This window comes from Hyla sarda, chromosome 2 (assembly GCF_029499605.1).
Source record: "Hyla sarda isolate aHylSar1 chromosome 2, aHylSar1.hap1, whole genome shotgun sequence".
Classification (NCBI taxonomy): domain Eukaryota; kingdom Metazoa; phylum Chordata; class Amphibia; order Anura; family Hylidae; genus Hyla; species Hyla sarda.
In genome coordinates, this window is record NC_079190.1 from 239,496,247 (window position 1) to 239,515,255 (window position 19,009).

Here is a 19,009-nt window from a genome sequence, read left to right on the forward strand (position 1 = left end):
TGGATAAAAATTACCGAAAGAGTGCCTTAGATAAATCTTTTAATCAAGTCCGTGTTTTAGATAGATCTTCTTTTTTTATTGCTAAAGAAACCAAGATACAAACCCAAAATGACGACCCTAAGATTATTTTACCTTTTAATAAAGATTATAAGAAAAATAAAATGATAATTTGAAACAATTGGCATTTTTTAAAGAAGGATAAAATCATTGGACAAAACATACCTGCATAGCCGCCTATAGTTTACACAAAAGCCCCCAATTTATGCATCCAAGTTGCCCCCACAGTAAAACAATCTAACATCTCTACAACACCATCCACATGGTTACAAAGTAAGGGGTTCCACAGATGTGGCACCTGTTAAGCTTGCAAAACCACCAATTTCCCCCCAAAAATTACTGAAGTCATTTCCACATCCAATAACCATACTCACAGAATTTCTGAATGTCTTACCTGTCACAGCAACGGGGTCATCTATCTAATTCAGTGTACATGTCAAAAACAGTACATAGGCCGCACGAAGAGACAATTCAAGGTACGCATGGCAGAACACATCTACAACATAAAAAGAGGTTTAAAAACGCATCCGTTATCATTACATTTCATAGAGCACCACAACCAGAACCCGTCAGAACTTTTCTTCCTAGCCATCCAAAGTGTAAAAAAATGTTGGCGTGGTGGGGATTATATTAGAAAAATGTCAAAGGTGGAATCAATATTTGACTTTGACACAATCAAACCAAGAGGACTCAATGCGGAACTTGAAATTTTCGGGTTCCTTTGATTCCATCTTGTGGTGCGGCCCATCCTCACGACCCGTCACTGGCTGGTCGCCTATCGACCCGGTGATGGTTCCTGGGGTAGATCCTCCCCAAGAATTTTCTACAGTCGAATGTCTACAGCTGAATGCACTGCTTTCGTCCCTTCTATTTGCCTTTCCAGACCCCTTTTATAAGTTTATTTTTATTTTTAATTTTATTTTTATTTCATTTTTATATCTATTTTTATTTTTATTTTATTTTATTCAATTTCATTTTTACTCCCATTCTTGTATTGATGATTTTTTCCCATTTTTTAACTACATATTACATATTCATATTTATCTGTATTTTTATCCCTATTCCCATCTACTCCCATTTTTTACATTTTTTCATACCTATATATCGTTTGTACATCTTTTGTACATTTTCCATATTTAATACACATACAACAGATTTTATATATATACATTTTTTTTTATCCTTATTTCTATACATTTTATTTTTATTTATATTCCCATACTATTTACACCTTCATCCTAATAATGGATAATAAATACTGACTAAATGAGTGATTATACATATCTCTCCCTCTTTCTTCTCTTTTCTCTTCTTCTTTTCCTATTTGTGGATCCATCCCTTATTTTATACTGAACTTCCACTAGCCAGTTTACATGTTTTACTTGCCTCTTTAACCATTATGACATCACTGTATGTAGACCATATAAATACAGACCTTTCTACTCATTATACATACCTTTTGGTCACTGAAGAAAAGGCCTGTGGCTTTGAAACGCGTCTGAACCTGTTTTAAGCACAAAATCCATTGTGTATATCACTTTAAAAGACGCTTATTCCCAGCTTGCAACTGCTGGGTGCCCATGGAATTAGGACCACTACAACGCGCGCACTGCTAGCGCATCATTCAGACATGCACCTGTTGCCAGCCATTCACTCACAGCCCCGGACGGCAGACCTCCTGGATACCATCCCACTAGGCCGGGCCGGACGCCTCTCCGTGCCAGTCCAAAGACACTCGGAGTCCCCCGGAGAACCACTCACCCTGACCGCAACACAGACAGGCACCGCAATACAAGCAAGACATAGCTCTTACAGGACGCAGCTGTACAAGTTCCCTAAGGCTGGGTTCACACCACATTTGTTAAATACGGTTTCCGTATACGGCTGGGAGAAGGGGGAGCAGGGCTTAATCGCGGCACCCGCACTCAGCCGTATTCGGGAACCGTATTTAATGCATGTCTATGAGCTGACCGGAGTGAACCGCAGCCTCCGGTCGGCTTCGTTTTCGGCAGTATGAGGTTTCCCAACCTCAGGCAAAAACGTTCCCGAATACGACTGAGTGCGGGCGCCGCAATTAAGCCCCGCCCCCACTCCTCCAAGCTGTATATGGGAACCGTATTTAACAAAACGTGGTGTGAACCCAGCCTAATGAGGGTGAGTGGTGCTGTGCACCGTGATTCATCGCTGACACTAACTTGCTACATTGTATCCAAGACTGCAACATAGTTGCAGGTCTTATAATTGATGTGATTCCCACGATCTACTACTGACGATCAGCGCTATTACCATTGAGACTTTCTGATGCTTCTGGTACTTGTGGTATTCCTGACATTTGTGATATCTGTGGTACATCATTCATGATTGATGGACTTGGTCCTTGTACATTAATTGAAAGAGACTTATAATAACTGAAAGAGACTCTTTGCAAATCCATCTTCTTCATTTTTTACAGCGGATATTCATTATATTTTTACTACTAATTGTTTTTTTGTGCTATTTTACTGTTTTACCTGTATTATTCAATTAGGGATATACCTTTCGCCTGATGCAAGGGCCCTGGTAGGTGATCGGTTATATACCTTCCATTATTATATTCCACATAATTAATTTATTTTAATTTAATCATTGGGATCCACATATCCTCTATTCTCTTTTATCTTTACTACATCCCCTGTGCTCTTGAGGACTGGTATATACATACATTCCTTTTCATATTGTTTCAGGCCTTTTGGGTGGGGGCATCACCTTTAACCTCGAGCCTCTTTACCCCTCTCCATATCCTAAGTGAGCTACACATTTTTATTCATTATAAAAATATATAGTTAATTAAACGGCACGGTCAATGGCGTATGCGCTAAAAAATTCCAAACTCCAAAATAACGTATTTTTGGTCACTTTTTATATCATAAAAAAATGTATAAAAAGCGATCAAAAAGTCTGATCAATGGAAAAATGGTACAGATTAAAACTTCAGAACACGGCACTAAAAAATGAGCCCTCATACCGGCCCCTACGCGGAAAAAGAAAAAAAGTTATAGGGGTCAGAAGATGACAATTTTAAACGTATACATTTTTCTGCATGTATTTATATTATAGATGGGTATCATTTTAACCGTATGGACCTACAGAATAAAGATAAGGTGTCATTTTTACCGAAATATGCACTGCGTAGAAATGGAAGCCCCCAAAAGTTACAAAATGACATTTTTTCTTCAATTTTGCCGCACAATAAATTTTTTTTCCATTTTGCCATGGATTTTTGGGTAAAATGACTAATGTCACTGCAAAGTAGAATTGGTGGCACAAAAAATAAGCCATCATATGGAATTTTATGTGCAAAATTGAAAGCATTATGATTTTTAGAAGGTGATGAGGAAAAAATGAAAATCCAAAAACGGAGAAATGAGTCCTTAAACCCTTAAGGACGCAGGACATACTCAAACGGCCCCTTTTCCGAGTCCTTAAGGACTCAGGACGTTTGAGAACGTCCTGTCAAATCCCGGCCCCCCGCCGCTAGCCGGAGGGGAGCCGGTGCCCGATGCCTGCTGAAATCGTTCAGCAGGCATCGCGGCATATCGCCCAGGGGCAATGGCCGCAGATCGCTGGACAATTCAGTCCAGCGATCTGCGGCAGATTCCGGGTCAATCGGGTCTCCAGTGACCCGGTATTACAGGCTGTTCGGGGCCATCTCTGACGGCCCCGAACAGCCATAGCCAGAAGGGTTGAGGTGGCACTGGTGCCACCTCACAATCGCCCTGATTCGTCGGCCGGTTTACCGGCCGACCAATCAGGGCACCTGCTACGGGTGTCACTCCCGCAACCCGCTCCGCCCCTCTTCCGGAGCACGTAAGCGGGTGCGGAACGTGGACCCCGGGAGCTGGGGACCCCGATCCCCAGCGTCAATGTTGGGATCGGGCCCCAGGAGCCACGGCGGCGGCGGCGGCGGCGGGACTGACCTGTGCCCGGAGCAGCAGCAGCAGGAGGTGAGTGAGTGACAGCAAAAAGGGCATGCTGGGAGCTGTAGTTAAGCAACAGCAGGAGGCAGACCACCACAACTCCCAGCATTCCCTTATGGGCATGCTGGGACTTATAGTTTTTCAACAGCTGGAGGCACATTTTTTCTATGGAAAAGTGTACCTTCAGCTGTTGTATAACTACAACTCCCAGCTTGCACAATCAGCTAAAGTGCATGCTGGGAGTTGTAGTGGTGCATCTGCTGGTTGCATAACTACAACTCCCAGCATGCCCGTTGGCTGTCGGTGACTGCTGAGAGTTGTAGTTTTGCAACAGATGAAGGCACACAGGTTGTGAAACAAGTAGCAAACCAGTGTGTCTCCACCTGTTGCATAACTACAATCCCCAGCATCCCCAGCCAAAGTAGTATGCCTCCAGCTGTTGCATAACTACAAGACCCAGCATGCCCTTCCGCTGTCCGTACATGCTGGGGGTTGTAGCTTTTGCAACAGCTGAAGGCACACTGGTTGCAAAACACTGAGTTTGTTACCAAACTAGGTGTTTCACAACCAGTGTGCCTCCAGCTGTTGCAAAACTACAACTCCCAGCATGCACTGATAGACCGTACATGCTGGGAGTTGTAGTTTTGCAACAGCTGGATGTTTCCCCCCCCCAATGTGAACGTACAGGGTACACTCACATGGGCGGAGGATTACAGTAAGTATCCGGCTGCAAGTTTGAGCTGCGGCAAATTTTCTGCCGCAGCTCAAACTGCCAGCGAGAAACTACTGTGAACCCCCGCCCGTGCGACTGTACCCTAAAAACACTACACTACACTAACAAAAAATAAAATAAAAAGTAAAAAACACTACATATACACATACCCCTACACAGCCCCCCTCCCCAATAAAAATGAAAAACGTCTCCAGTTTCCAAAACGGAGCCTCCAGCTGTTGCAAAACAACTACTCCCAGTATTACCAGACAGCCACTGACGGTCCAGGCATGCTGGGAGTTATACAACAGCTGGAGGCCCCCTGTTTGGGAATCACTGGCGTAGAAAACCCCTATGTCCACCCCTATGCAAGTCCCTAATTTAGGCCTCAAATGCGCATGGCGCTCTCACTTTGGAGCCCTGTCGTATTTCAAGGCAACAGTTTAGGGCCACATATGGGGTATCGCCGTACTCGGGAGAAATTGTGTTACAAATTTTGGGGGGTATTTTCTGCTTTTACCCTTTTTAAAAATGTAAAATCTTTGGGAAAAGAAGCATTTTAGGTAAAAAAAAGTATTATTTTTTTTACATTTGCAAAAGTCGTGAAACACCTGTGGGGTATTAAGGTTCACTTAACCCCTTGTTATGTTCCCCAAGGGGTCTAGTTTTCAAAATAGTATGCCATGTGTTTTTTTTTTGCTGTTCTGGCACCATAGGGGCTTCCTAAATGCGGCATGCCCCCAGAGCAAAATTTGCTTTCAAAAAGCCAAATGTGACTCCTTCCCTTCTGAGACCTGTAGTGCGCCAGCAGAGCACTTTTCACCCCCATATGGGGTGTTTTCTGAATTGGGAGAAATTGGGCTTCAAATTTTGGGGGGTATTTTCTGCTATTACCCTTTTAAAAAAATGTAAAACTTTTGGGAAACCAAGCATTTTAGGAAAAAAAAATTTTTTTTTTTACATATGCAAAAGTTGTGAATCACCTGTGGGGTATTAAGGTTCACTTTACCCCTTGTTATGTTCCCCGAGGGGTCTAGTTTCCAAAATGGTATGCCATGTGTTTTTTTTTTGCTGTTCTGGCACCACAGGGGCTTCCTAAAGGTGCCATGCCCCCCAAAAATCATTTGTCGCTCCTTCCCTTCTGAGCCCTCTACTGCGCCCGCCGAATACTTTACATAGACATATGAGGTATGTGCTTGCTCGAGAGAAATTGGGTTTCAAATACAAGTAAAAATTTTCTCCTTTTTACCCCTTGCAAAAATTCAAAAATTGGGTCTACAAGAACATGCGAGTGTAAAAAATGAAGATTGTGAATTTTCTCCTTCACTTTGCTGCTATTCCTGTGAAACACCTAAAGGGTTAAAACGCTGACTGAATGTCATTTTGAATACTTTGGGGGGTGCAGTTTTTATAATGGGGTAATTTGTGGGGTATTTCTAATCTGAAGACCCTTCAAATCCACTTCAAACCTGAACTGGTCCCTGAAAAAAAGCGAGTTTCAAAATTTTGTGAAAAATTGGAAAATTGCTGCTGAACTTTGAAGCCCTCTGGTGTCTTCCAAAAGTAAAAACTCATCAATTTTATGATGCAAACATAAAGTAGACATATTGGAAATGTGAATTAAAAAAAATTATTTGGAATATCCATTTTCCTTACAAGCAGAGAGCTTCAAAGTTAGAAAAATGCTAAATTTTCAAATTTTTCATCAAATTTTGGTATTTTTCACCAAGAAAGGATGCAAGTTACCACAAAATTTTACCACTATGTTAAAGTAGAATATGTCACGAAAAAACATTCTCGGAATCAGAATGATAACTAAAAGCATTCCTGAGTTATTAATGTTTAAAGTGACAGTGGTCAGAATTGCAAAAAATGGCCGAGTCCTTAAGGTGAAAAAGGGCTCAGTCCTTAAGGGGTTAAAGGAAAACTGTCAGATATTTTCTCCCGCACTATCCACAGTACTGGTGGATAGTGCGGGAGACGCTGATTAAAACGAGCCCTACCTTACCTGGATCCGCCCGGCCGTTCGTCTGCAATTGTAGTTTTATTCTATGAGTATATCTTGCTGTAACTGGCACGGGCGGGGCTTCTGCACTGACGTCAGTTCCGCTTATGAATATTCATCCCCCCTCCCTCCAGTTCTGCCTCTCTTCGCCGCTCATAACTGGAGGGAGGTTGAATATTCATAAGCGGCGCTGATGTCAGTGCAAGTTAACCTGCAGAACCCCCGCCCGTGCCAGTTACAGTAAGATATACTCATAGAATAAAACTACAATTGCGGGCCAACGGCGGGGCGGATCCTGGTAAGGTAGGGCTCATTTTAATCAGCGTCTCCCGCACTATCCACCATTACCTGTGGATAGTGCGGGAGAAAATATCTGACAGTTTTCCTTTAAGGGGATAAGGACAAATTATGTGCCAGTGTTCTCCAACCAGGGCATCCCGAGTGGTTGCAAAACTACAACTCCCAGCATGCCCGGATAACTAACCAACGGCTGTCTGGGCATTCTGGGAGTTGTAGTTTTGTAACAGCTGGCAGAATCCTGGTTGGGAAAAATTGATATAGACAAGAGGGGCATTTTTTGTTTTGTTTCTGATAATATGTTACTCATAAGAATAAAAGGGAAATTCCAGGTGGAAGGGAAATGCTAAGGTTCTATTTGGGGCGATTTGACATGACAAACCAACCAACCATGAACCAGGACCACCAACCAGTTTTTATCTCTAAGACTAGAAAATAGAAGCAGTCACACAAGGTCTGCCCTAATTCGCATTGCACTGCCTAAGTTTGACACGCCTAGGACGCCGTAACCACAACTTGCGTTTCATCAACACAGAAGAGCCAAACATGCCCTCAACAAACATGTCCGCCTCAGGCTTCAAGGCTACCAGTCACGTGAGAGTCTCCTTATTCTACGTCAGTATTTCGCTGGCGCTTTCACCATTGCACATAGGAGACGGTCACTGACATTTCGACAGACACGCTTCACCCTCACTACACAGTGGAAACAACCGCGACTGACAGCTGACACGTGGGCGGGGACTATCGTTGCAGGGGGGGCCTCACGTGATCCTCTCCGTGAGTGGGCGTGGCTTCCGTTAGAGGAAGCGACGGCTAGAGCAACAGAGGGCGGGGCCGCTGAGGCTGCTGTGTGGAAAGCAGGTGATGGTTCCTGGAGCCGAGCACAGCGTTACTGTACTGGGATTGCCAGGGACTGGAGCTAGTGTGACGGCCATGGAGTGACACGCCTGCGCCTATTATTCTTGTCACAGGAATCATCATGGGGGCCAAGGAGTCCCGGATCGGTTTTCTCACGTATGATGAAGCCGTCAAAAGAGGTGAGAAGCAGGCTAGTGGACATGGGGGGCACTTCTCCTGGGGGAGTGGGTGGCGAGCAGTGACACATGATGACGCGAGTGGAAAGGTCAGTGGCAGCTATGTGACAGCAGGCGGCACCCCGTGTGGTGGGCTCCGGGACCCCGGGCTGTCTGTGCCTGCAGAGGAATGCTGAATACTGGGTCCTGCAGCCTCTCGTCCCCTCTTTCCCTGCCCATTGATTTCTTCATGATACGCAGCTATCAGTGCACCATACTAGGGGACCCCTGGAGATCAGTCATCAGTGCACCATACTAGGGGACCCCTGGAGATCAGTCATCAGTGCACCATACTAGGGGACCCCTGGAGATCAGTCATCAGTGCACCATACTAGGGGACCCCTGGAGATCAGTCATCAGTGCACCATACTAGGGGACCCCTGGAGATCAGTCATCAGTGCACCATACTAGGGGACCCCTGGAGATCAGTCATCAGTGCACCATACTAGGGGACCCCTGGAGATCAGTCATCAGTGCACCATACTAGGGGACCCCTGGAGATCAGTCATCAGTGCACCATACTAGGGGGACCCCTGGAGATCAGTCATCAGTGCACCATACTAGGGGACCCCTGGAGATCAGTCATCAGTGCACCATACTAGGGGGACCCCTGGAGATCAGTCATCAGTGCACCATACTAGGGGGACCCCTGGAGATCAGTCATCAGTGCACCATACTAGGGGGACCCCTGGAGATCAGTCATCAGTGCACCATACTAGGGGGACCCCTGGAGATCAGTCATCAGTGCACCATACTAGGGGGACCCCTGGAGATCAGTCATCAGTGCACCATACTAGGGGACCCCTGGAGATCAGTCATCAGTGCACCATACTAGGGGACCCCTGGAGATCAGTCATCAGTGCACCATACTAGGGGACCCCTGGAGATCAGTCATCAGTGCACCATACTAGGGGACCCCTGGAGATCAGTCATCAGTGCACCATACTAGGGGACCCCTGGAGATCAGTCATCAGTGCACCATACTAGAGGACCCCTGGAGATCAGTCATCAGTGCACCATACTAGGGGACCCTGGAGATCAGTCATCAGTGCACCATACTAGGGGACCCCTGGAGATCAGTCATCAGTGCACCATACTAGGGGACCCCTGGAGATCAGTCATCAGTGCACCATACTAGGGGACCCCTGGAGATCAGTCATCAGTGCACCATACTAGGGGTCCCCTGGAGATCAGTCATCAGTGCACCATACTAGGGGGACCCCTGGAGATCAGTCATCAGTGCACCATACTAGGGGGACCCCTGGAGATCAGTCATCAGTGCACCATACTAGGGGACCCCTGGAGATCAGTCATCAGTGCACCATACTAGGGGACCCCTGGAGATCAGTCATCAGTGCACCATACTAGGGGACCCCTGGAGATCAGTCATCAGTGCACCATACTAGGGGACCCTTGGAGATCAGTCATCAGTGCACCATACTAGGGGACCCCTGGAGATCAGTCATCAGTGCACCATACTAGGGGACCCCTGGAGATCAGTCATCAGTGCACCATACTAGGGGACCCCTGGAGATCAGTCATCAGTGCACCATACTAGGGGGACCCCTGGAGATCAGTCATCAGTGCACCATACTAGGGGACCCCTGGAGATCAGTCATCAGTGCACCATACTAGGGGACCCCTGGAGATCAGTCATCAGTGCACCAAACTAGGGGACCCCTGGAGATCAGTCATCAGTGCACCATACTAGGGGACCCCTGGAGATCAGTCATCAGTGCACCATACTAGGGGACCCCTGGAGATCAGTCATCAGTGCACCATACTAGGGGACCCCTGGAGATCAGTCATCAGTGCACCATACTAGGGGACCCCTGGAGATCAGTCATCAGTGCACCATACTAGGGGACCCCTGGAGATCAGTCATCAGTGCATCATACTAGGGGGCCCCTGGAGATTAGCCATCAGTGCACCATACTAGGGGGACCCCTGGAGAAGCCATCAGTGCACCATACTAGGGGGACCCCTGGAGGATCAGTCATCAGTGCACCATACTAGGGGGACCCCTGGTGATTAGCCATCAGTGCACCAAGTTGGGGGGAAACCCAGGAGATCATCCATCAGTGCACTATGCTGGGGACCCCTGGAGATCAGTCATCAGTGCACCAAGTTGGGGGGGACCCCTGGTGATTAGCCATCAGTGCACCAAGTTGGGGGGAAACCCAGGAGATCATCCATCAGTGCACTATGCTGGGGACACACACTGTATGCTGGATCCTATAATGTCATAAATTTGAAGGACATACAACACTTCACAGATACATCTGATACAACTCTTACCTGAGGGGTTAAGAGACAGCCAGCCTGTATTAGTTCTATTGGCTTTACAGTTGATTGTGGTTTATTCTCTGTTATCAGCCATCTCATGCTTACAGCAACGTGCTTCACTGAGCTTATTGACAGGTGTTATGGTCACTGATTTATTGTACATTGCCAGATACATGCCAACGCTGAGGTGCCATTTGCATTAGCACCACATACTGCCGGATAAATGCTAAGCCTCTTTAAAGGAAAACTGTCACTTATTTTCTCCCGCACTATCCACAGGTACTGGTGGATAGTGCGGGAGACGCTGTTTAAAATGAGCCCTACCTTGTCCGGATCTGCGCCGCCGTTCTCCCGCAATTGTAGTTTTATTATCTGTTGAAATCTTCCTGTAACTGGCACGGGCGGGGCTTTGGCGCTTAACTAGCACTGACATCAGTGCCGCTTATGAATATTCATCCCCCCCTCCCTCCAGTTCTCCCTCTCTATGCCACTCGTAACTGGGGGGAGGGGGGATGAATATTCATAAGCGGCGCTGACGTCAGTGCCAGTTAAATGCCGAAGCCCGGCATGTGCCAGTTACAGGAAGATTTCAACAGATAATAAAACTACAATTGTGAGAGAACGGTGGCGCAGATGTGGACAAGGTAGGGCTCATTTTAAACAGCATCTCCCGCACTATCCACCATCCAGAGGGAAAGTTGCTGAGTTGCCCATAGCAACCAATCAGATCGCTTCTTACATTTGTGAAAAGGCCTCTGAAAAATGAAACAAGCAATCTGATTGGTTGCTATGGGCAATTCAGCAACTTTTCCTCTGGACAGGTTTTGATAAATCTCCCCAAACATGTCCAGAGGAAAAGATGCTGAGTTGCCCATAGCAACCAATCAGATTGCTTCTTTCATTTTTCAGAGGCCTTTTCAAAAATGAAAGACACAATCTGGTTGCTATGGGCAACTCAGCAACTATTTCTCTGGACAGGTTTTGATAAATCTCCCCCTTAAAGTGTAGCTGTCGTTAACATAAGCTTTGTAACCAATGTATATTACAAATATACATATAATTATATTATCTACATTATATAAAGTTTTTGTTGACGACAGGTACACTTTAAGGGAGGCAAGAGCCGTGGAAGGTTTAATGTATCTGGGCAGATCAGTATGGTAGGTTTCACCGGGGGTTGTCACCCAACTTTTCCGACTAAGTTCCAATGCTGTGTGGTTATGATGTCTTACAAGGGTCCCTATAAACTTCTGTGAGGTACTTGGGATTCTATACATTTTATTATTTTGCTGGGAGTTTAGTTTTGCAACAGCTGGAGGCACCCTGGTTGGGAAACACATTTTTTTCTATACATATTGTTACTTTGTAAAGAATACCAATGCATCTCTGGCCACTATGTCACCATCTAGTCAATACTTCTCTGCAGCTGAAACAAGTTTGTGGGACCGCTTACCGAAGACTTAGAAAATATTCAATAAAGAATCTGAACAAGAAATTCAAGAAATCTCTTAAGTCTGTTAAACCTAACCTAGAAAGCCTTTCAACGTGTAGAGCTCCCAGATTAAAGTTGCAAAACGTTGTCCTAAGACAGTGTTTCTCAACCAGGGTGCCTCCAGCTGTTTTAAAACAACAACACCAAGCATGCTGGAAGTTGTTTGGGTTGGGAAACACTGTCCTAAGAGGTCCCCTGCTCTGAAAATAAAAAGTAGCGAGAAAATAAACAAGAACATACAGGCAGCCCCTTCTCTACCTGAGAGAGCTGACAACAGGGAACAATGGATTACACATACAGTCATGGCCGTAAATGTTGGCACCCCTGAATTTTTTCTTGAAAAAATGAAATATTTCTCACAGAAAAGGATTGCAGTAACACATGTTTTGCTATACACATGTTTATTCCCTTTGAGTGTATTGGAACTAAACCAAAAAAGGGAGGGAAAAAAGCAAATTGGACATGTCACACCAGACTCCAAAAATAAGCTGGACAAAATTATTGGCACCCTTAACTTAAAGGGTTACTCATTGGAAAACATTTTTCTTCAAATCAACTGGTGACAAAAAGTTAAACAGATTTATAAATTACTTCTGTTAAAAAATCTTAATCCTTCCAGTACTTAGCTGCCATTTACTCCACAGGAAGTTATTTTCTTTTTGGATTTCCTTTCTATCTGACCACAGTGCTCTCTGCTGACACTTCTGGCCGTTTCAGGAACTGTCCAGAGCGGGAATAAATCCCCATTACAAACTAATCCTGTTCTGGAAAGTTCCTGACATGGACAGAGGTATCAGTAGAGAGCACTGTGGTCAGACAGAAAGGAAATCCAAAAAGAAAATTACTTCCTATGGAGCAAATAGCAACTGATAAGTACTGGAAGGATTAAGATTTTTAAATAGTAGTAATTTAGAAATCTGTTTTAACTTTTTTGGCACCAGTTGATTTAAAGAAAAATGTTTTCCAGCGGAGTATTCCTTTAATATTTGGTTGCACACCCTTTGGAAAAAAATAACTGAAATCAGTTGCTTCCTATAACCATCAGTAAGCTTCTTACACCTCTCAGCCGGAATGATGGACCACTTTTCCTTTGCAAACTGCTCCAGGTCTCTCTTATTGGAAGGGCGCCTTTTCCCAACAGCAATTTTAAGATCTCTCCACAGGGGTTCAATGGGATTTAGATCTGGACTCATTGCTGGCCACTTCAGAACTCTCCAGCGCTTTGTTGCCATCCATTTCTGTTTTTTTATGTTTGGGGTCATTGTCCTGCTGGAAGACCCAAGATCTCAGACACAAACCCATCTTTCTGACACTGGGCTGTACAGTGTGACCCAATATCCATTGGTAATCCTCAGATTTCATGATGCCTTGCACACATTCAAGGCATCAAGTGCCAGAGGTAGCAAAACAACCCCAAAACATCAATGAACCTCCACCATATTTCACTGTAGGTACTGCGTTCTTTTCTTTGTAGGCCTCATTCCTTTTTCGGTAAACAGTAGAATGATGGGCTTTACCAAAAAGCTCTATCTTGGTCTCATCTGTCCACAAGATGTTTCCCCAGAAGGATTTTGGCTTACTCAAGTTCATTTTTGCAAAATGTAGTCTTGCTTTTTTATGTTTCTGTGTCAGCAGTGGGGTCCTCCTGGGTCTCCTGCCATAGTATTTCATTTCATTTAAATGTCGACTGATAGTTCGCACTGACACTGATGCTCCCTGAGCCTGCAGGACAGATTGAATATCTTTGGAACTTGTTTGGAGCTGCTTATCCACCATCCGGACTATCCTGTGTTGTCACCTTTCATCAATTTTTCTATTCCGTCCACGCCCAGGGAGATTAGCTACAATGCCATGGGTTGCAAACTTCTTGATAATGTTGCTCACTGTGGACAAAGGCAAATCTAGGTCTCTGGAGATGGACTTGTAGCCTTCAGATTGTTGATATTTTTCCAGAATTTTGGTCCTCAAGTCCTCAGACAGTTCTCTTCTCTTTCTGTTGTCCATGCTTAGTGTGGCGCACACAGACACAAAATGTAAAGAACTTCTCTCCTTTTTATCTGCTTTCAGGGGATTTTTATATTGCCCACACCTGTTACTTGACCCATAGTAGATTAAATGAGCATCACATGCTTGAAACAATCTTATTTTTCCACAATTTTGAAAGGGTGCCAATAATTTAGTCCAGCCCATTTTTGGAGTTTGATGTGACATTATGTCCAATTTTCTTTTTTTCCTCCCTTTTTTGGTTTAGTTCCAATACACACAAAGGGAACATACATGTGTATAGCAAAACATGTGTTACTGCAATCATTTTCTGTGAGAAATACTTCATTTTCTTGGAAAATTTTTGGGGGTGCCAACACTTAAGGCCGTGACTGTAACTGCAAATCCTGATAAGGGCACGGCAGATTTTATGTTTAAATTTCTGCAACTGAAAATCTGATCCATTCATCTGAATTGGGGTTGTTTTGTGAGCAGGCGCATGGATTTCTACTAACCTTATTAAGGTGAATTGGACAGTCTCGGAAACGTCAAATGCTGTATGTGAACATGATCTCACAATATAGCAGGCAGAATACTTTCCTTAATTTGTGTTTTTCTTTTGACCACTATTATGCCCTTGTGTTGTTATTATTATTATTATTATTAATAATAAATATTATAAAAAGTTATACATTTGTTAGAAATTGTTTACAGTTTACATTCTCTATTATTTTATTTATTTTTGTTACTTATATAATCATTTTTTACTATACTTTTTATATTTTGATACAAACCTTTTCAGACGTAGATCTTTCGACACTAAGGCTTATGTTTAATCTACGCCAAGTTTAAATAGCACCTGCAGGGTATTGTGAGTTACTATATACTGTGTGTATGTATATAGTGACATTGCAGAGCAATGGGGGCAGTACAGTAGTGATCCTTCCTAGTCTACTACTATGGCATTATCTTGGGAGTGTTTTATCATTACTTAGGACACCCCTCCTCCTATTGTTGACTGACTAAACATTGGACTGGTTTTGTTCAGTATGTAAATATAGGCTTTTATCTTGTCAGAATGCCGCTCAGCAAGACATTGAATGGAATCCCAGACTTGGGCTGATATTGGGCTTTATTTATACTGGCTCATGGACTTGTGTGCCACATAACTCATGTGTCTCACCTTCTCATGCCATGCTCTTAGCTATTCATCTTTCTTGAGAACGTCTTCTAGTTTGGTGCTTCCAAACAATGTGCATGGTGTCTCATGCTAAATGCGTTCAGGTAGAGGAGAAGTTTATAATGAATTCCACCAATGGGGATTACACGTTCCACCTACACTTCTCAGCTTAGGACAGTACTAGGCATCTACCACTTCGTAGCAAGTGAATTTAAACAAGAGTGATCTGTACATTAGAAAGCTGTGGAACTTTTTGTTTAGACAATGATGAAGTGTTATTATAGAATACTGGGAAACCCCTGAATATGTTAACAAATGTTTTTAGATAAGTTGTTGTTTAAAAAATAAAAAAATAAAAAATCCAGCATATTGTATTCACAAGGACCTGGAATGATCAGAGTAGATATATAAACATCTCCTGGATTTGCAGAAGACTTCATTCATTGCTATACACAGTGAAATCTACTGCAAGCTCCCTATTACATCACAGGAGTGTGGAAATTTAACTACTTGTCCACGGGACTAAAATGGAGCAAAATCTACTTGTCCCTCATGACGATCCACTTGTCCCGGCCAATTTTCGCTTTTACACTCATTTTTGCCTCCTTGCCCTATAATAACCAAAACTACTATAATAATACCTTTTTATATTTTTCCATAACATTCTCCGAAAACAAAAATATTGTTGAAATGAAATTTGGTGGTTTTCTTTTGTACACCATTTACCTTGTGGTTGAGATAACATGTTATTTTGATACTTTAGGCCGGCCTGATTACAGCAATAACAGATTTGTCTTGTTTTACTACATAAAAAATCTATTCTGAACTTTGATTTTTTATTTTATTTGCAATTTTCTGACCCCTGTAGCTTTTAAAAATTTTTTTTTATTTATTTATTTTTTTATCGGTAGCATTTTGGTATTGATCTGACTTTTTAATAGCTTTTAACTTTTTTTTCTGGGATATTATAAAAAGGGAATAAAGTTTATTATTTTGAAAATGCCATGTCACAGAAGACGTACGGGCATGGCATCTAAACATTCTGCCCTAAAGCTAAAAGGCACTGGATAGTCTTCATACACGATAAGGGAGCTTACTAGTTCCCTTTAATGGTGGCTTGGTTTATTTTGGTTTTACAGCATCCCTTTACACTATGTTGCTAGGTAGCAGCAGTCTTACAAAAAATAGGCGAAGCCCCGTAAGAGCTGTAATGGCTGCTTTACCTGTTGTCATCATTTGTAATAAAAACAGGCTTCTTTCACACTGCTGTTGTGCTCCGACCGAAAACGGTTTTTAGGCTCTTGCATGCACTAATTTTTCTCCCGCTATTCCTCCATCATTTTCTAACGTCCGCTGACTGCCAGGTTGCAACAGCAGTTTGAAAGAAGCCTATCTAGGAAATAGCTGACCTGAATAGAGCTAGTCTGGCGGCTATGCACATAGTGGTAATATGGTTCTTTATTGTACCGAGCTGTGAAGCTGGACTCCTCGCAAAAATGATGCAGTTGAACCGACCCACATCTGCACCAAAATCTACAAAGTGTGTTACATTTCTATTTTGGTGTGGACCGTGCACAAATGAACAAAATGTACAGTAAAACCTATTTACTTACATTGTTCTGTATTTTTGTGTGGATTTTTCAACAGCTGACCCGAATAGGGCACCCATAGAGGTGCCTATGTTTTGTCCCCGATCTCTTGTGGAGACATACAGATGTCCAATTGGACAGAAGAAAAATACTATTTATTCTTCGTCCACCATGACAGCCACCAGAGAGATGGTCCCCTTGGACCTAATAGGAACAGGAACAGAGAGTTTAAAAGCCCCTCCCGTCCCACCATTCCTCAGTGTTTTCCTGTTCCTATTAGGTCCAGGACAGAGCTCGGGGTCTGTTGTGGACTTCGGATTTGTTTTTTCTTTCACTGCACTGGGAGGGTTGCGGTCTCCTCTGGAGCCCCTAACCCATTTCTTCCCCTCAGTCGCTGGGACTTGTCCCGGCCTCTGGGCACGTGGGGGACTGTGCTCCAGTGGAGCTATATGTCCCCACGCTAAGGATACTGCGGTATCCTCCGCCCATGTGCCCCGCACTTGCGTGGGCTACAGGTACCTCCGTGCCGGTTCCTTGGATCGGCGGTGCTCCAGGGGGTCTGTCGGCGGTGTATCGTCTGCTGCTGCCCAGCTTCCTGGCTTCCCCGTGGGACGCTGCGTGAGTGTGCAGCGCCTAATTCTGTCCGGGGGAATTTCCTGGTTGATAAAGGTAGGAAAATCAGTGTTATCTGTGTCTATGTTCTCTTGTGGCTACCATGGACTCACAGGCTTCCTCCAAGGCTGATGCTATGGAGCAGCTTGTTTCTCCAGCTGTGAGTGTTTTCCTGCATATTTTCTGCTGCAAATACTTCTGTGTTTAGCTTCTGATTTGTGGTTCCTTCTTTCTTAGGGAGATCAGGAACCTTCACAAAAACCTAAAGCGAAAATTCGCAAATGCGTTTTGTGTTATGCTAAACTTCCGGAGACATATAAAAAACAATTATGCTAAATTTGTATATCTAAAGGGGTTCAAGAAGAGAAACCGTGTATTTCTTAAGATATGCGATCTCTTATTCGCCAAGAAATACAGTCATCTCTGGCCGGACTTAATGTAATTCAGTCTTCTAGCAGTCAGTCATCCATGAATGTTCCGTCTGCTGTTAATGTATATCCGACTTTCACCAGTGCTGAGCCAGCTAATGTTTCTTCTGTTGCTACTGGTTACCTAACTAGTAACCCTCTTCAGTATTCATCTGGTTACATGCCTAATTTACAAACTGGTATTCCTTGTGGCAGTAGGAGTCTGGTCAAAGTCGGAGATTTTCAGCCTCCAGCTAAAAGACCCAAAGTGGTTCCGGATTCTGATTCTGGGGAGGAGGATCTTGTATCTAGATCCGACATAGAGGGTATGGAAGAAGGAGATATTTCTCCAGGACCCTCTAAGCCAGTAAATACGAAATATTTTTTCGCATCGGAAGATACTGAGACTCTCCTTAAAGCGGTTAGGGACGTCATGGGTATGCAGGATGAAGAACACCCTATGACTATTCAGGATGAAATGTTCGGAGGGTTGAGGCCCAGGAAAAGAATGGTCTTTCCCATTCATGAGAATATTAAAAGTATTATTGTTGATGAATGGCAGGAGCCGGAGAAAAGACTGGTACTACCTAAAGAGTTCAGATCTCGGTTTCCTTTTGATGATAAAGATGTGGACCTATGGTCTGATAGACCTAAAATAGACGTTCAGGTTACTAAAGTTGTAAAGAAGATGTCTTTGCCCTTTTGAAGATGCCTCTCAGCTGAGAGACCCATTGGATAGAAAAATGGAGGGGCTCTTACGTAAATCGTGGGATTCTACTTCAGCAATGTTAAATTCAAACATTGCTGCCACTAGTGTGGCTAGAGCACTGTATGTGTGGCTGTCTCAATTAGAAGATCGTATTGAAAATAAAACACCTAGAGAGGATCTTCTTTCATCTATCCCCATGTTGAAGTTAGCAACAGGTTTTCTTGCAGAAGCCTCAGTGGAGATAGTCAGAATGGCAGCTAGATTGGCCGCTCTCTCAAATTCTGCAAGGCGGGCTTTATGGCTTAAAAACTGGACGGGTGATAACACTTCTAAATCTAGACTATGTGGTGTTCCCTGTCTAGGTAAAGTAATGTTTGGCCAACCATTGGACGACATCCTTGAGAAGGCGGCAGATAGGAAAAAGAAATTTCCTGAAGAGAAACCTAGCCAACCGCAGAAAAATTTTCATCCCCAAACAAGAAACAAGTTCTCAAACTTTAGAGGTAAGGGAAAGTCGGAGAGGTGGAGCTACCAAAAGTGGGGTAAAGGAAAAGACTTTATCCTTAACCCCTCCCAACCTCCCAAAAAACAATGACATGATACCTGTGGGAGGGAGACTGAGATTTTTTTCTTCATCAGTGGTCAACAATA

At 43.8% G+C, this 19,009-nt stretch overlaps 1 protein-coding gene across 3 annotated transcripts in view; it reads left to right on the plus strand.

Annotated features, from left to right (window-relative positions):
* The window catches only part of USP32 (ubiquitin specific peptidase 32), a 252,360-nt gene that overhangs the window by 15,182 nt on the left and 218,169 nt on the right, over positions 1-19,009 (plus strand). Inside the window, exon 1 of one of the 3 annotated variants that reach the window (XM_056556713.1) lies at positions 7,674-8,064. The exons of 1 other annotated variant lie outside the window; for it this stretch is intronic. In XM_056556713.1, the coding sequence (XP_056412688.1) occupies positions 8,007-8,064 (58 nt within the window). In that variant the 5' untranslated portion in view covers positions 7,674-8,006. Of the gene's footprint in view, positions 1-7,673; positions 8,065-19,009 lie in introns of those variants that run through there. One more of the 3 variants, XM_056556715.1, reaches the window with a different exon arrangement.